This window comes from Stomoxys calcitrans, chromosome 3 (assembly GCF_963082655.1).
Source record: "Stomoxys calcitrans chromosome 3, idStoCalc2.1, whole genome shotgun sequence".
Taxonomy (NCBI): Eukaryota; Metazoa; Arthropoda; class Insecta; order Diptera; family Muscidae; genus Stomoxys; species Stomoxys calcitrans.
In genome coordinates, this window is record NC_081554.1 from 188,187,130 (window position 1) to 188,205,304 (window position 18,175).

Genomic DNA, 18,175 nt, shown 5'->3' on the forward strand with positions numbered 1-18,175 from the left:
TGGCGCAGAGGTTAGCATGTTTGCCGAACGCCTGGGTTCAAATCCCGGCGTAAACTTCAGAATAAGTTTCAGCGGTGGCTATCCATTTACTAATGCTCGTTACATTTGTGAGGTATGCTGCCATGTTAAAACGTATCTACCAAGTACTGTTGCTACGCCGCACGCCTTTCGGACTCGGCATAAAAAAGAAGGCCCCTTATCATAAAGCTTAAACTTTAATCGAACTGCACTTATTGATATGAGAAGTATCCGCTGTTCCTCATTGGAATGTTTATGGGAAATTTAGAAGTAGTAGCCTGATGCAATAAAAAATATATATATTTTCACTCGTAAGTACAGTATGCACCTCTGTCGAAATTTTTGTTAAAAAAAATAAATGAAATAAGAAAATCAATTAGCATATCCTAAACAAAATTTTCTTTACCGATATCGTAACCAAAATTTTCGCTTGGTATTCAGAAATTAAATTTTCTTTGAGTAACAGAGTGACATAATAGGCATTGGAGAATTTTTTTCTTGAAACTATAAATAGGTATTAACTTCAGTTTTCGGAACACTATGTGCAAAATTTCGGACAAAAATCGCATCTCTCAGGGGCTCAAGAAGTCAAATCGGATGATCGGCTTATATGGGAACTATATCACGTTATAGACGATTTAGACCATACTTGGCGCATTTGTTGTTCAGCCAAAACGGATGAAAACTGCAGCTTCCAGGCGTTCAAGAAGTCAAATCGGGAGGTCGGTTTATATGGGAGCTATATCCAAACCTGAACCGATATGGCCCATTTGCAATCCCAACGACCTACATCAATATTCAGTATCTATGCAAAATTTCAAGCAGCTAGCTTTACGCGTTCGACCGCCATCGTGATTTTGACCGACGGACGGACATAACTAGATCGACTCAGGATGTCGAAACGATCAAGAATATATATATATATTTTATAGGGTGTAAGATTAATATTTTGAGGTGTTACAAACGGAATGACTAGATTGGTACACTCACATCCCATGGAAGCGGGTATAAAAATGATTGAATCAAAAATTTTTAATTGAAACGTAACGAAAATTCAGTCACAATCGTAATTGAAAAATTTTAGATTCAATTAAAAAACCAGTAAGGAAAGGCAAAAGTCGGGCGGAGCCGACTATATAATACCCTACACCTACCCTACAATTATAAATTTGGGCAATATAAAAATATATATCTATATGAGAGCTTTGTCTAAATATGAACCGACATTCAAACAGATCGTTTGAAAATTGTTGTTCCTACGGTCATATAAGTGCAAATCCGGCAAAAAATATGTATGGGTGCTACATCCAAATTTAAACCGATTTTGGTATGTTAAGATCAGTAACAAAACAATCCGTGCCAAATTTTGTGCAAATCGGTCGAAATTTGTTGTTACTACGACCATATAAGTGCATATCAGGCGATACAAATATATATATCCTAATCCGAACCGATTTTGATTACATATTGCAGATATGTTAGTATCAGTAGCAAAACTGTCCGTGGCAATTTTTGTACAGATCATTTGAAATTTGTAGCATTTAAGTACAAATCGGGCGATACATATATAAGGGAGCTATATCTTAATCTGAACCGATTTTGAAGAAATCTTGCACATATGTAAAGATTAGTAACAAAACAATTCGTGCCAAATTTTGTGCATATTGGTAATTAAAAAGACCAACAAATTCCAAATTTTTCTTATATGCGTTTTTTTCCTGTACAGAATTATTGCATATAAGGTACTAGTTTCTTATACAGATATAATGTCTATACGACGATTGGCATAAATATCTTATCAGACAGCCAGACAGCCATTAAAGGACAGACTGAAGGTTGCCAGCAACGACTTTTGCAGAAGCTGTGAGAACATCGAAGAAGAAGAGGCTATAGAACACATGTGTGTGTGTGTCCCGCACTAGCAGTCAGGAGTTCCACTTTAGGTTCTTTTTTCTTTGAGAACCTGTCTGATTTAGCGGACGTGAACATTTGCAAGTTATTAGGCTTTTTAAAACGATCTGGATGAATCAACGGTAGGAACTAGAAGACATCTTCCTTCTACTGTTCCTGTGGTATCACAATGGACGAAAACGTCTAAGTGAATCTGATGACAAACTGCCAACTAAACCCAACCTTCTTATACAGATATAAGAATTTTTTTCTTATATGAGTAGTGTCTATATTTCTCAGTACAAAATAAACCCGCAGGGTTGGAAGTAATGTGCAAATGTGTGAAAGTTCCATCACTGCTCTACGACTATTCATATGACAACACACTTTCGGTCTGCATATGAGTTTCTTGTTTTTCTATGTAGTTGTTGTCAAACCATATGTCCAGACGCATTCATACCGATTCCCCATAATTGAAATGTTCTTATAGAACATTTTTCGAACTGAAGTTTTAGCTTCTTGTTTCTTATAAAAGTTGTTTCTTATATCAAACCATTTTGCAATCAATGAACTTAGAAAAGACATGTGTCTATATTCCTTTATAGAACTGTCAAATAAATCTTCTGTATAGCTGTTTCAAGTTTTGTGAATATGGTTGGTTTCTTATATACCATATGCGTATATCTGTTATATACTATATTTCTTTCGAACATATGTAGATCACATGTCTTGGTTATACAGGTTTTAACACCACCACCAGTCAAATTAAACTATAAATTACTCATTTAAGTTGTTTAAACCATTTTTATTAGCACAAGCATGCTTGTGTTATTTTGACTCATTTCGCAAATTCTCTATGTCACACATCATTCTTACTCTCTTTCTAAACAATCAATTTATTTGTAGCTTAATTAACTTCTTTGGCCTAAAATAAATGTCGCTTGCTCCATATCAAAAGAAAAAAATATATAAAATACTACTTTCCATAACTCAGGCAAAAATTATGTTTTTATAAGACTAATATTAATTTGAGGGAATAAAGTATAAAAAACAAACCTTTGTAAGTAGGTATATCAATATAAAATATTACCAAATAAGGTAAATCCATCCTATGAAAGTCTTACTCTTGTCAAGAAGAAGCCCCTTTCCTATAAAATAGAATAAGATATTGAACAAATTAAGTCAAAATCTTCTTGTCAGAGAAAAAAATATGGAAATATTTTTCTAAAAAAATTTTATTATACAAGGAATTATTATATAAGGAAAAAATAAAACTGTTGCGGCAACACAATATTTTGTGGAGACTAAAAGTACCTATAACAAAATAAAAAAAACTCAAGTGAGAATAGAAAAACTTCCATCATGAGAACATAAAGACTTTTTATGTATCCATAGTTGCGTTTTTTTTTTTCATTATAACATCTGCTGATGGCTGGCATTTGGAAAGACATTAAAACTAAGGAAAAAAGTTGGGTTGTCCCACAAAAATTGGCAACACCGTATACGGCCACAGACACGATGTTCAAGAGATATAATATAAGTATGTATGTACGTAAGTACGTACGATAGCATTGTAGTATTAGTAGTACGCCATCGTTGTCGTCATCGTACATAAAGCTGCCGCCATAACGACCCACAGTCACGACGTCGACACAAAACACAACGACCAAACAACAAGCAACACCACACTGACAAAGGCAAAATTGCCAAAAGCTGCTCTGCCACTAGTCAGCCAACGAGTGTAGCTAACTTACCCATCCATGTATCTATAGATACACACCCAAAATTATCGACTCGTTTTTCAAAGTTGTATCCCTATAAAAGCATGTAATACTATCTATCCATTTATAACGCTTCACTTTACTCAAGTAAAGCGAGTGTAGTATACACAAAATGCTACACAGAGAATCGAGAGTTGGTTTGTCGGACGGTAGGTTGTAGATTGGAGTCAGTCATCAGCAGACACTTAAAATTTTTGTTGGCTTCAACAACATTTATCGTCATCTTTGTTCATCGCCCCACCGATTCGACACCCCGCCCGTATTCGGAGCTGTTCAAAGTGAAAATGAATAAGTTTTACTGTTTGGTTTTTGGCATGGATAGACTTTTTTGCAGTTCTCTTTCTTTCCTATTCTGAATTTTTGTTCTGTTTGTTCTTAGAGACAAAAATCTTTTATGTCTAGAAATTTAAATTTATTTTTAACATTCTTATTAAATTTTTGGATTTTGTACTCCTACTTAGCATGAACCTTTTTCTATCTACCAATTTTACAAGTAATCTTTTTCCTTGGCTGTGCTGTTCTTTAGTTAGGTAGATAGGTTTAAGAATTTATGCTTACATAAGTGGATAGTTTCTCGCTGCTGAGTTGTGTTTTGTTATTGTGGTATTTCTAGTTTTACAATTGCAGAAGATTAAGGTCGAGTCTAAAGTCTTACTCTCATTCGCATTCACATACTCAACGGCGACGATGGCAAAGACTTTAACCTCCTAACTCTTAAGCAAAGTTTCAATTCATATATTTTTGTTTATGTATTTTTCTTTCCTGATAAGAATTTTTATATCTTCCAATTAAAAAAAAAAGTGATTTCTGTAATTAAATTATTTTCTGGTTAAACAGCTTTTAAAATTTAATTAGATTATAATTATTTAATTTTTGTCAAAATTTTCCAAAATATTGAAAGTGCTAAAAAAATTTTAAATTCTTTAATTTTTCTGTTTGCTCAAGTCGATTGGGGTCATTGAGTTTTTTTCTTTGTGGTTTACTTTGCATTGCCTTACAATTCCATTGATATTCTCTTTTGCACCAATCCTTTGCCCATTTTAGTTTTTCCGTGTTTCCCCATATTTTCTTTTGCTTTAGCAAAATTTTTTTCTACAATGGATGTTAGTTGACTACTTACTACATGAAGGAAGGTCGAGATTTAAGCAAAAGACGAAACGGGTTGACATTTGCCATGGGAAAGTAACACATTTTTTCTTACTGCAACAATGCCTTGCCTCTGTTACTTTGTTAAGTTCCTGTGTGTGTAAACCATACATATTAAGGACAGTTGTCCTTGAGCAAAATGACCGCAGAGTGAAGTGCGAAGTTAATGACTATGCTTAAATGGAAGGTGCAAAATTTTGAAATTATTCATGATGTTATTATTCTTATAATATGGTGTAATATTGGGTTGCCCAAAAAGTAATTGCGGATTTTTTAAAAGAAAGTAAATGCATTTTTAATAAAGCATAGAATGAATTTTAATCAAATATACTTTTTTTACACTTTTTTTCTAAAGCAAGCTAAAAGTAACAGCTGATAACTGACAGAAGAAAGAATGCAATTACAGAGTCACAAACTGTGAAAAAAATTTTCAACGCCGACTATATGAAAAATCCGCAATTACTTTTTGGGCAACCCAATATAATAAACGTATTCTACGCAATGTAATGTTAAAAATCGTTATAACATATTAATCATGTTAAAGAACTTTTCTTATGTACATATATCAATAAATACTTTTTCGATTTGTGCTAAACGATAGTCACTGTTAAAAATACGATCTCTCTTTCTCTCTCTTGGCCTTACGTTTTATTCTGCATTATTCGATTGGCAAATCTTGCAGATAGTCAACTTGCTGTAATTTATTCTTGCTCTCTATGTAAACACTTAATGTCTTTGTAACTTAATGGTCTCTTTCAAAGTACCGTTATTTAATCCACAGATATTTAAAACATTAAAAATTCCGTATTGCAACTAACAGATATTCGGTTGGACATTTTTCATTATTTTCTTATCTAGACATTATGATCTCTTTATAAGCTTTATTATAACTACAAGCTTAACTACAATACAAATTAAAGGGTTGACGATACTATAAGTCACTTAGTTATAATAATTTAAGTACGTTCAACAACCATTTTCAAAGTATTATACTGTTATACGCTTTTCTGAAATAAAAATGTAAAAACTATTAAAACCAAATTAAGTTTAGGGCCTTGGATAACCACCACCATAAGATATATCTTTGACATGAGGAATCACAATGGGCCATACGATGGACTACGCGGATATAATTTGCCAGCCTATATCAAACTATGGGTCGATCTAGACCATAAAGAGGCAAATATGTTCAACGTTCTAAAACAACTCACACTGTAAAGGAGAACAAGAAGACGGGCAAAAACAGAGATACAACCAAAAAGCGATGCAAAACAGACAAATTAAGCCAACGCGCAAAACAAAAGGATGTAGAAAACCAGTAAGGAAAGGAAAAAGTCTGGCGGTGCCGACTTTATAATACCCTACACCTACTCTATAGGTACAAAGTGGGAGCTAGGTTATTGTTCATTTAACAAACCGAATCAACGCTTGTGATATGCACCTTAAATACAATGAATTCGATCCGTTTTTTAAACGAATCATAACTGGAGATGAAAAATGGATTGTTTACAACAACGTTAGTCGAAAACGATCATGGCCCAAGCATGGTGAACCAGCTCAAACCACTTCAAAGGCTGATATCCACCAAAACTAGGTTATGCTGTCTGTTTGGTGGGATTGGAAGGGTGTGGTATATTTTGAGCTGCTTCCAAGGAACCAAACGATTAATTCGGATGTTTACTGTCAACAATTGGACAAATTGAATACAGCCATCAAGGAGAAGCGACCAGAATTGGTCAATCGTAAAGTTGTCATATTCCACCAGGACAACGCTAGACCGCACACATCTTTGGTCACTCGCCAAAAACTGAGTGAGCTTGGCTGGGAACTTTTGATGCATCCCCCATATAGCCCTGACCTTGCACCATCAGACTACCATTTATTTCGATCTTTGCAGAACTCCTTAAATGGTAAAACTTTCGGCAATGATGAGGCTATAAAATCGCACTTGGTTCAGTTTTTTGCAGATAAGGGCCAGAAGTTCTATGAGCGTGGAATACTAAATTTGCCAGAAAGATAACAAAAGGTTATCGAACAAAATGGCAATTATATATTTGATTAAAGTTCCTTCTAAGTTTTATTAAAAATGCATTTACTTTTTTTAAAAAAATCCGCACTTTTTAGGCAATCCAATATATTGAACATATATATGAGAGATATTTTTAATTCTAAACCGATTTCGAGCAAACTTCTCAGATAATGTGGTACCCGTCGAGAAAAGCGTTTTGCAATATTCTGGCCAGATTGGTCAAAAAATGCGAATGCAATGGCTCTAGAAGTGAAAATCGGGCCATAAACATATATGACAGCTATATCTAAATATGAACCAATTTCTATGAAATTCATCTATAATGTCGAGAGTCAAGAGAAAATCGTTCCTGCCATATTTCGAGAGAATCGATTATGAATGACCATTTGATTGCAATATTTCTGCAAATCGGATGAATATATATATATATATATAGGAGCTATGTCCAAATCTGAACCGATTTCTGTAAAATTCACCTGCTATGTCGAGAATCATAAGAAAATCCTTTTTGCCAAATTTCGAGAGAATCGGTTAACAAATGACCATTTTATTGCAGTATTACTGCGAATCGGACAAACATATAAATGGAAGCTATATCCAAATCTGAAACGATTTTTTCAAACTTCTATATGCTTCGTCTCTAGGATAATCAGAAAGTGATTCTGAGTCGATCGGTATTCTTATCAATGGGTCTATTTCTCTTCCTTTTGGGTGTTACAAACTAATTCACTAAGTTATAATACCCTGTACCACAGTAGTGATGTAGGGTATAATCAGGTAGACCGAGAGGAAATTCTTAACGGTGAGAGTATGCTCCAGTCAGCCAATGCAAGCCTATAAAGATTTACAGAATGACAAGAGGACTCAGTGCCTGGAGGGAATCTAAGCACTTAGTCCTCTTATTCAGCGTCAGTAGCTTGTGAATCTGTGGGCTAGACTCAGTCCATGTACGTCATCTTTTAGAATTCGCCCAGAAGGTTTCCGGATTCTTAGTGAGCACCCTGCAAAATTAAAGGACCCATTCACTCCTCCTACCGGCTTAGATCCAATGTCATTAATTTAGTTGATCGGTCAAAATGGCAACTATATCCAAATATGGCTCGATATGATGCATACTCGGCATTGATAGCGAGCGATCAATACAGCACACTGTTCCAAATTTCAGCAATCGGGCTCATTTATGGACCTTACATTAAATCAAATGATAGTCTACGGTCCGATCAGAACTAAACTTGGCACAATTATAAATTATACAACGCACTAAACCAATTTGAGGCAAATTGGACAATAAATGAGACTTGTTTTGGCCCAAGACCTTAAACTCGGAATTCAGTGCACATTGCAGTTATATCCAAATATCGACGGTCTCGACTTCGATACAATACAAATCCTTCTGATAAATTTAAGTAAAAATATAATCGGAAGATCAGTTTATATAGCAACTTTATATATTCGAATATGGTTTAATCTCGTTAGAATAAGGCTAAGATATGAATGTTTGGAGACCACCGTGGCGTAGAGTTTAGCAGGTCCGGCTGGGTTCAAATCCCGACGTGAATATCAGAACATTTTCAGCGGTGGTAATCCTTTTACTAATGCTGGCTATATTTGTTAAAATGTTAATACTTCTCTACCAACTGGTGTCGCTAAGCGGGACGCCGTTCGGACTCGCAATAAAAAAGGACTGCACTCATTGATATGAGAGAAGTATCTTTATTGAAATGTTCATGTGAAAGTTAGTAGTTTGTAGGCTCTAATACATCTCAATTTTCCAAATTTCTCCGAAACTTGGTTATATGTGCCCCTCTTATATAACCAAGACCTTAAATCGGCAATCGGCCAGCTATTTTTATTCATATATGGTACGATCTGGACTATACTCGAGGCGGATGGCAAGGGTGGTTCATTACACTAGTCGAACTCGGAATAGTTTTTCAAGCGCCTATAGCTTCTGCGTGTACAATCAAGTTTCAAATGCCTTTTTAGCTATGCCTTCCGCATTCATCCGGACAACATGACCTTTAACGGGTTTACAAGTCGCTCCGAGCAATGATACCATCCCCTCTCTGGTTTATCTTCACTTACTGCCAAACCCAATATTCCTCATCTACACTAAAACGCATTATCAAATACTTCCTATGAATTTGCCTTCCAGACCATACATATTAAAGGCTTTAAAGTTCCTTCGACAAATTTCCAATTTCCCAACCCAAACAATTTCTCCGCAGACGTTTACACTTTATTACTACGCATTCAACTCGAATTCATAAGAAATTCCCAAAAATTTCCTGGAAAAAGCATTGTAGACAAGAAAAACAAGCATATGGGTTATTATGCTTAAATCTCTCTTTTGCTACATACATATACATATAACACATTGGTATTTAGGTACATATGTATTGCGTATTTAATTCTCTCTCACTCTCCATCTCTCTTATTCTCTTCTCTTCACTCACAGTTGAATGACCTTCAATTCATTATAAATTTAATTGTAACATACATACTCGTACGTTTCCGGTATAAACATTTGAAATTTTGAAAATTGTCTCTACTTCTTCTTCATGTTTTTTGGCTGTTATGTTTTGATTCCATACTTTCGCCTTCTTTAATGTTGTTCTTTTTGTTTTTGTGTTTTGCAGCTGAACCTTTGGATGAAATGCCATTTCACAAAAATGCGCCACAAATGGAAAACAATACAACATCATTTACTATGAATGAGGAAAGTAAACATCAACGTATGGCACAGACTTCATCACAGACAACAGCCCAAGAACAAAAACATCATCACCATCACCATACACAACAGCAGCAACACATTCCTCCTCTACATTATCATCATCTTCAGCAACAACAGTTACACCATCACCCTCAGCAACAGCGTCTACATCTTCAGCAACAACAGCGGCAGTCACAGCCTCCTCCAGCACAACAACAACAACATTATTCACATGGTCACCATCAAAGGCCTCCTCCCCCACCCCCGACTCATCATCAACAGCAACAGCATCAGCATCATCATCATCATCATCTTCATCATCAGCGTCAGAATGAAAATGTATCACAGCCATCGCAACAACAACAACATCAGCAGCAACAACAACGAAAACCATCCATTTCTGTTATAAACATTGAAAATTCCAACCAAACCGGCAGCACAAGGCAACAGCAGTCAGATGAAAAACCACAACCGACAACCATATCCTTGGCTAATATAAAAAGCGAACCAAAGGTAAAAAGAGAATGGGACAAAAACACACTACAAAGAGCCAGCCCCCTTGTCTGTGAATATGGTAAAATGCTAACATGTAAACAAAAACATGAACTACTGTTCCAGTATAGACGATGTATATGTATGTCTGTCTGACTATATGTCTCTGTGGGCCGGTCGCAAGACCAAAATGATGATGCCGACTGTGTGGGGAACATACCCATCATAGGCATTCACAAACAAAATTCGACAGTGGCTTTGGGAGTTTTGTTACATGCAATATTTATTGGGGGGTTAGGCTATGTAATGGAATAAATTTGAAAAAATTTCAGAGATCTATGCTGAGAATTACTAAGAACCCAATATACTCCAAAGCTAATAAGTAAGGGAATTCTTTAACGGGATTTTCATTTCAGTGCATGTGACATTTTCAGGTTTTCTTTTGTCCCTTTTACCATTAGCACACTCTTAAATCCCGATTATTTCACTATGGCGGGGGTATGTAATTTCCAAAGTTAATATCGATGGAAATTTTTAATAATGTGGTTTAATATTAAAATCAAACAAGTTCTTTAAATGACTTTTTCGAATGGAAAAACATAAGTCATAGAAAAACAACACGTCCAAAATTTCAGGCAAATAAAGTAATAATTGCGTCCTCCAAAGGCTCAAAAAGTTAAAATTCTATATCGGTTTATATGGCAGCTATATCAGGTTATATTCCGATTAAGACCATACTTAGAACAGTTTTTGGAAATCATAAAAAACGACATATGCTAAATTTTAACAATATTGGACAAGAATTCGCCCTCTAGAAGCCCAAGAAGTCTAATCGGAGGATCGTTTTATATGGCGGCTATATCAGGATTTAGACCATACTTAACGCAGTTGTTGGAAGTCAAAATAAAACACTTAATGCAAAATTTCGGGCAAATTGGATAAGAATTGCGACCTACTCTATAAGAAGTATTTGTACAGAATTTCAAATGCCTAGCTTTACTCCTTCGAAAGTTCGAGTACTTTCGACAGACAGAGGGACGGACATGGCAAGATCGACCTAAAATGTCATGACGATCAAGAATATATATAATTTATAGGGTCTTAGTCGCATCTATCGAGGTGTTACAAACGGAATGACGAAATTAGTATACCCCCCATCCTATGGTGGAGGTTATAAAAAGAATTTCTCTGAATTGCGGACTGCAAAACAAGTTTTGAATAGTAAACATAAGGTCTATTCGCGTACTTTTCCAGTAAAAATTTGCCTGTAAAATGTTGCAGGATATTAAGACCCATTTTACTCTCTTTAAAAAATTTTCAAGCAAAAGTACGCGAACGACTTCCAATGAAAATTTTGCAGACCAACAGCTGATGTTTTGGAAGATGGGCGTGTGATCCCGCTACTGAAACCCGGCATCTTTAACTTGCTGTCTTTTTCTTGAAATTTTGTGGCTGGGGAGCTAAAGGCTATAGTTAAGTCTATATATATATTTTTTTATTTTAGATTTAGATTTAACTAGAACTTTAGAATTACTCAGGTTGTGTTATCAATGTAATTATTTTATAGGCCTTATAGGCTTCTTATTATAAAGAATGGTTAATAAAAATGAAATGAAAGGACACGAGCAAGAGGAAGTCGCACAGACCGATCTGTCTTCTTTCATCAGTAGCCAAGACGTATGAGGGACTACTCCTTCCGATCCTCCCGTTCGACAATTTCTATTCGCCGAGCATCAGCATGCATTTCGAATGCTGCATAGGATTATAACTGCTTTACATGCCATCAACGTACACAAAAGTAGAAACAACGTTCTCAAGACCCTTGTCGGCAGCACTTGGTATGCTGAAAAAGCAGCCTTGGACTAACCACCTAATGCTTCTGTATAATGTGGCTAGACAAATTGCTTCGACCACTGATGTGAGGCTTTCTGAGCTTTCTATTTGGTCATGTGGCGACTACGGACACTGTGTTATCATTGAAAATATCTGTATCTATTCACAATTAGCAGACTAATTTGCACTCATTTTTTCCAATCACACTGTACGTAACTTTTAACTGCCCAACCAGACCCACTAAATACCATGGCAGCAACTTCCCTCCTTAACAAATTCAAAGGAAATGTGTTGGTTTCATCGTAGCTCTGATGAGGATGATTCCATCAAAACCGATCATTGCTCTTTTCTTGGTGTCTGGAAAGATACAATGTTTTCATTTTTAAAGATTTTTCTAATAATTCCGCAAATTTTGCATTTACTTTCCAATGTTGAGTTTTCCGTACCTGAACACTAGCCGCTGCCATGAATCTTCATTAAAAGCAATTAAACATTAATTAATTTAATAATTACCAATAAACCATATTTTTATTTTTTTCTACCTCTGCCTTTTTGATTCATGTTGGTTTTAGCTTTTGTATTTTCATGTAACGGCCGCTTTTCAGAAAACAGCTGACCTTTACAAAACAGCTTCTCTATTTTCGAACTGACAAAATTTGCTCTCTCTCGCGCTCTCTTCTGATGGCAAATAAAGTACGCGAACGACTACCAGTAAAAATTTGTGCAAATTTCCACAACTTTTTAAGTTCCCGAACACAGCTATAATCAAATCATATTTTTTGCGCCCTGAAACGCGTTCAAAGTTGAGAGTTGGGTAACTTATTCCGTCAGATGCGAGTGTACATGTGTTGTGTAACACACACAACATAAGTGCTGCGCGAGGTATGTAACGCCACCTTTATATTTAGACGAATTTTCCCTCTCTGAAAAAATTGCAATTACGGACAACGATTAGAAATCTGACGTTTTCTTTTGTTTCATTCTTAAGAGTCACCTAAGAGAGGAGAAAAAGGAGTTGGGCGAACATAAAAACTTTAGAAAACCACAAGTAAATTAACAAAGAGAAACTTACAAAAAAGTTAAAAAGTGTTTTGTAGAACTAATTTAAAGTTTAAAAACAAAAAATGTTTACAATTGATTGAAAACAAGCTAAACCATAGTCATTGTTCATATTTCTTAATTTATTAATTTATTTCTATTCTAATTTTTGCATTTGGTGCCTCTTTAAATAGTCCCTTGGTTTATCTTTATTTGTTATGTCTGTGTGACTTATCAACAAGAAGTGGTGAAGATGTTATCTCTTAAAATGAGCGAGCGAGCGAGATAGAAGACGAATGTCCATTGCACAAATACGAAACATGAAAAAAGCAATAAATCGCAGTTTAATATCTATTAGTTATAAACTTTGTATGTATTGTACCTAATTCTGAAAATTTAATAAAATATCCAAGGAGACTCTTTGTAAACAATTCATAGGCCAAAAGCGATAAATTTAAATATTTAACCACGTTTCATATATCAACGTTTATGTGAAAATAGTCGACCACATCGTACCAACAAGCTTTTAGTGGATAATAATTGTTCGCGCTTTGTAATAATTTTCGGGCCCAATTGGACTTTTTTTTATCCCCTTTTGCCATTTAATATACAAAGCCATTTGTTGAGCATAACTTATATTTTAAAGGTTAGAACACAAATCCGTTAAGGGTTTTGGTGTTTTGGAGCCTAAATTGACACATGATTTGCATCCCATAAACGGAAGACAACATAAGGCCTTATTTTTTATATGATAATATCGGAAGCCATTATTAGACCAGTGCAGTGCAGTGAAAATTGTATGGCAATGACAACTATCCAGCAAAACAAGTCCTGAACAGAGATCTGTCTTTGGGATTACCATGATATGTTCTTCACAATTAAGTATGGCCACCTGCAGAAATGACTCTATTGTGAATGCCATAATAAAATGTAATAAAGGGTGATTTTTTTGAGGTTAGGATTTTCATGCATTAGTATTTGACAGATCACGTGGGATTTCAGACATGGTGTCAAAGAGAAAGATGCTCAGTATGCTTTGACATTTCATCATGAATAGACTTACTAACGAGCAACGCTTGCAAATCATTTTCAGTGAATGGGCCCTAGAAAAGTTGGCAGAAAATCCGCTTTTTTATCGACAAATTTTGTTCAGCGATGAGGCTCATTTCTGGTTGAATGGCTACGTAAATAAGCAAAATTGCCGCATTTGGAGTGAAGAGCAACCAGAAGCCGTTCAAGAACTGCCCATGCATCCCGAAAAATGCACTGTTTGGTGTGGTTTGTACGCTGGTGGAATCATTGGACCGTATTTTTTCAAAGATGCTGTTGGACGCAACGTTACGGTGAATGAACACATTTCGAACCGAACACTGATTTTGGTAATAAAATTCAATGATTTGCAAGCGTTGCTCGTTAGTAAGTCTATTCATGATGAAATGTCAAAGCATACTGAGCATCTTTCTCTTTGACACCATGTCTGAAATCCCACGTGATCTGTCAAATACTAATGCATGAAAATCCTAACCTCAAAAAAATCACCCTTTACAACTACATTTGCATTTTACTAGACGTCTATGCCCATACATGTTTTGCAAATTTTATTTGTTTTATTATTTTACAAATAATTTTACTTTTTCCTTCGCACTGCTTTGACTGAATGTTGATGTCAAACAAACAGACTTGCACTGTATAAATTTTTTACCTTGTATATCCAATACTAAAATAAAACACAGGAGTTGTTGTTGTTGAGGCCACATTTGCATGTGGGGGTGGCGATCCTCGTTAAGCTCTAATAGGTGAGCAAGCTCGTTCCGGTCTATACGACCGAACGCCGCGGAAACATGATGGCCATCGGTAATTTTAAGGCGCCGTGTCTTATCGAACTTCATAGGTACTCAGGGGTCACATTACATTATTGTCTGTAATATACTCACAGAAACAGCTATTGTGAATTACACTGTTGTAACTAATTATCGAGTGTTGAGTTAAGGTCTTATCGTAGGAAATTTTCCTATTATGAATTATGCATTTCTATATTGAACGGGGATTTTCGAAATTTAAAAGCTCAAATATTAAAATTGATCATAATTTGCGAAAAATTTGATATTTAAATGTCTTTAAAAGTTGTATAACATCAATTAAATAAGAAATGAAGTTTCGTTCAATACGAAAGCACTCTCGATCACGCACAGAAAAAAATAAAAATATGGCGCACCCTCGAGTTTGAAGCAAGATGGTTCACATATGTAAAACTCCTTAAAAACAAAACACCTCCTGGGATTTTTCCAAAAAATACAACGGAAAATATTGTTTTCCGACTTATAAAAAAGGGTACTGGGGCAAGTTTCGGTTTAGCTACTGACATAGATTAACAGTAATTAACTTTTTTTTATTACAGTAACTTTATAAATTACATGTATTAGGGAAAACACAAAATTTTTGAGTTGTGTTTGGATATTTAAAAAGGTAGTCGAAAGACTGTTTGTGAGGGAGTTTTATCTTCTGTATATGAAAAATATTTGTCAACATTTTGGCGACTATACTTTTTCTAAAATTATTGAAAGAACTAAAATTGTTTCCTTTCACTCTGTTTTTTCGCCAATTCAAAGAAACCGGCTGTTTTGCATTTATAAAATCAGCTGTTTTCAATGAATTGGCGAACGAATCGATTATAACAAGAAAAATTGGTTAGTGGTTTAGGCCGTTATTGTTCAACTCAATAATAAAAATTTTTCAATAACATTTTTTGTTTACAATTTTTTATATATACAATTGAGGATTTAAGTTTATAAAAATAATTGAATAATTTAATTTTTTTTATTGAAAGTTTCAAAAACTGAGTCGCGTCTTTTTTGATGCAAGTAAAAGCGTTCGGCCAGGGTGAAAATAGGGAGATCGGTTTATATGGGAGCTGTATCGGGCTATAGACCAATTCAAACCATAATTGACATGTATATTGAAGGTCATGAGGGAAGTCGTTGTACAAAATTTCCAATTCGGATAATAATTGCGAGCTCTAGAGGCTTAAAAAGTCAAGATCCCAGATCGGTTTATATGGCAGCTATATCAGGTTATGGACCAATTAAAACCATATTTGGCACAGTTGTTGAAAGTCATAACAAAACATCTCATGCCAATTTTCAGCCAAATAGGATAAAAATTGCTCACTCTAGAGACTGAAGAATTCAAGACCTCAGATCGGTTTATATGACAGCTATATCAGGTTATGGAACGAATTGAATCAAACTTAGCACTATTCTTGAAAATCATAACAAAACACCTCACGCAAAATGTCAGCCAAATCTGATAAGAATTGCGCCCTCTATTGACTAAGAAGTCAAGATCGAAGATCGGTTTATATGGCAGCTATATCAAAACATGGATCGATATGGCCAACTCCCAGCTAAGCTTCTAGCTGGGAGCTACCGGGTGCTAATAACACCACACGGATTGGAGCTCAAGCTTCCAGCCAATGTGATGCTCATAGTTATCCCGTGTCGGTCACAGCCATTATGTATTATACCAGCAATTAATTAATAGTCATCACAGCTTCTCAATCGTCATTCACAATAGTTATTTCTATAGAGATGTCAACAAGGAATGAGAATGAAAAAGTTCCCAGTGCAAGTCTGTTTTTTTCCCAGGCGGTGGTAACGCCATCTGCCAAACTGTCAAAACAATACGAGGAAAAAACTGAAAAAAATTTGCAAAACATGTGTGGACATAAAAGTCAAATAAAATTTAGTAAGATTTGTGCACGCAATTATTTTGCCATTCGCAATAGAGGATTTCTGCGAGTTTTTAATTTGTAAAAACATATGTATCATGGCAATTCTGGCGACAAATATTCTACTAGAGCCTGCCTGCCATTTTCAAACAAATTCAATTGCGCTGCACTACATAGTACTAAAATAAAACATGGCTGTTATTGCGTTTAAATGGTAATGTTGATTATGTTGATTATTCGCGCCCGGTAGCTCCCAGCTAGAAGATTGGCTGGAAGCTACCAGGCGCGAAGAACACCACACTGATTGCAGCTCAAGGTTCCAGCCAGTGTGATGCTCATAGTTATTCCGTGTCGGGCACAGCAATTGTGTGTTATACCAGCAATTAATTTGTAGTTATTTCTATAGAGATGTCAACAAGGAGTGATACAGCAACCTAGGTTTCATTGCTCAAAAATGAGAATGAAAAAAGTACCTAGTGCAAGTATGTTTGTTTTCCATAAGGCAGTAACGTTATCTGCCAAACTGTCAAAACAATACGAGGTAAAAGCTGAAAATATTTGTAAGATTAAAAAAAAATTGCGAAACAAAAAATTAAATAAAATTTAGTAAGATCTGTGCACGCAATTATTTTGCCCTTTGCAATAGAGGATTTCTAATTTGTGAAAACCTATCATGGCAATCCTGACGACAAATATTCTACAAGAGCCTGCCTGCCTGCAATTTTTCCAGAACTTCATTGTATAGATGCTATTTTCATACAAATTCAATTGCGCTGCACTATATAATACTAAAATAAAACATGGCTGTTATTTCCTTTAAATTGTAATTTTGATTCAAAATTGGCTTACAAGAATATCTTATTTGCTTTCCTTGCATTACTACCCTTCAAAAAAAAAAATCACAATTTATTCCTAATTTTGTTAGCCGCATTCCACTGTGTAGTCAACCGTAAACAAGAAAATTTCATTCACATTTCGTATATTGTGGGGGGCATGGTGAAGAGGGGAGGGAAAACACTTTTGTTTATATGTGCCTTGTTATTAAGTTTTTTTTTTGTTTTGTTTTTGATATTCTTATTCATCTTTCATTCTTGGTTTTTGGTTTTTGCTTGCAGCCACTGAACTTTCCTCGCCGCAAATTACAAACAGAACGTTCCTCCACACTGCCCATATGCCAACGTTGTAAGCAGGTCTTTTTAAAGCGCCAAAATTATGTTCAACATGTGGCACTCTCCAGCTGCAACATTGCCGAATATGACTTTAAGTGTTCCATTTGCCCCATGTCCTTTATGTCTAATGAAGAGTTACAGACACATGAGGAACTGCATCGTTTGAATCGGTATTTCTGTCAGAAATATTGTGGCAAGTACTACGAGACCATTGATGAGTGTGAACAGCATGAATATGGTCACCATGAATATGAGATGTTTAAATGTAATGTAAGTAAACCAATCAGCCGGAATGGTTTCTTGCCGGTGAATAACAAAATTTTCACATAATTTTTT

The 18,175-nt window shown here is 35.3% G+C and overlaps 1 protein-coding gene across 1 annotated transcript in view; it reads left to right on the plus strand.

Annotated features, from left to right (window-relative positions):
• LOC106081380 (uncharacterized) overlaps positions 1-18,175 on the plus strand; it is a 78,556-nt gene that overhangs the window by 14,323 nt on the left and 46,058 nt on the right. The window contains exons 2-3 of the mRNA XM_059365741.1: positions 9,504-10,093; positions 17,786-18,109. Of these exons, the coding sequence (XP_059221724.1) occupies positions 9,504-10,093; positions 17,786-18,109 (914 nt within the window). The remainder of the gene's footprint in view (positions 1-9,503; positions 10,094-17,785; positions 18,110-18,175) is intronic.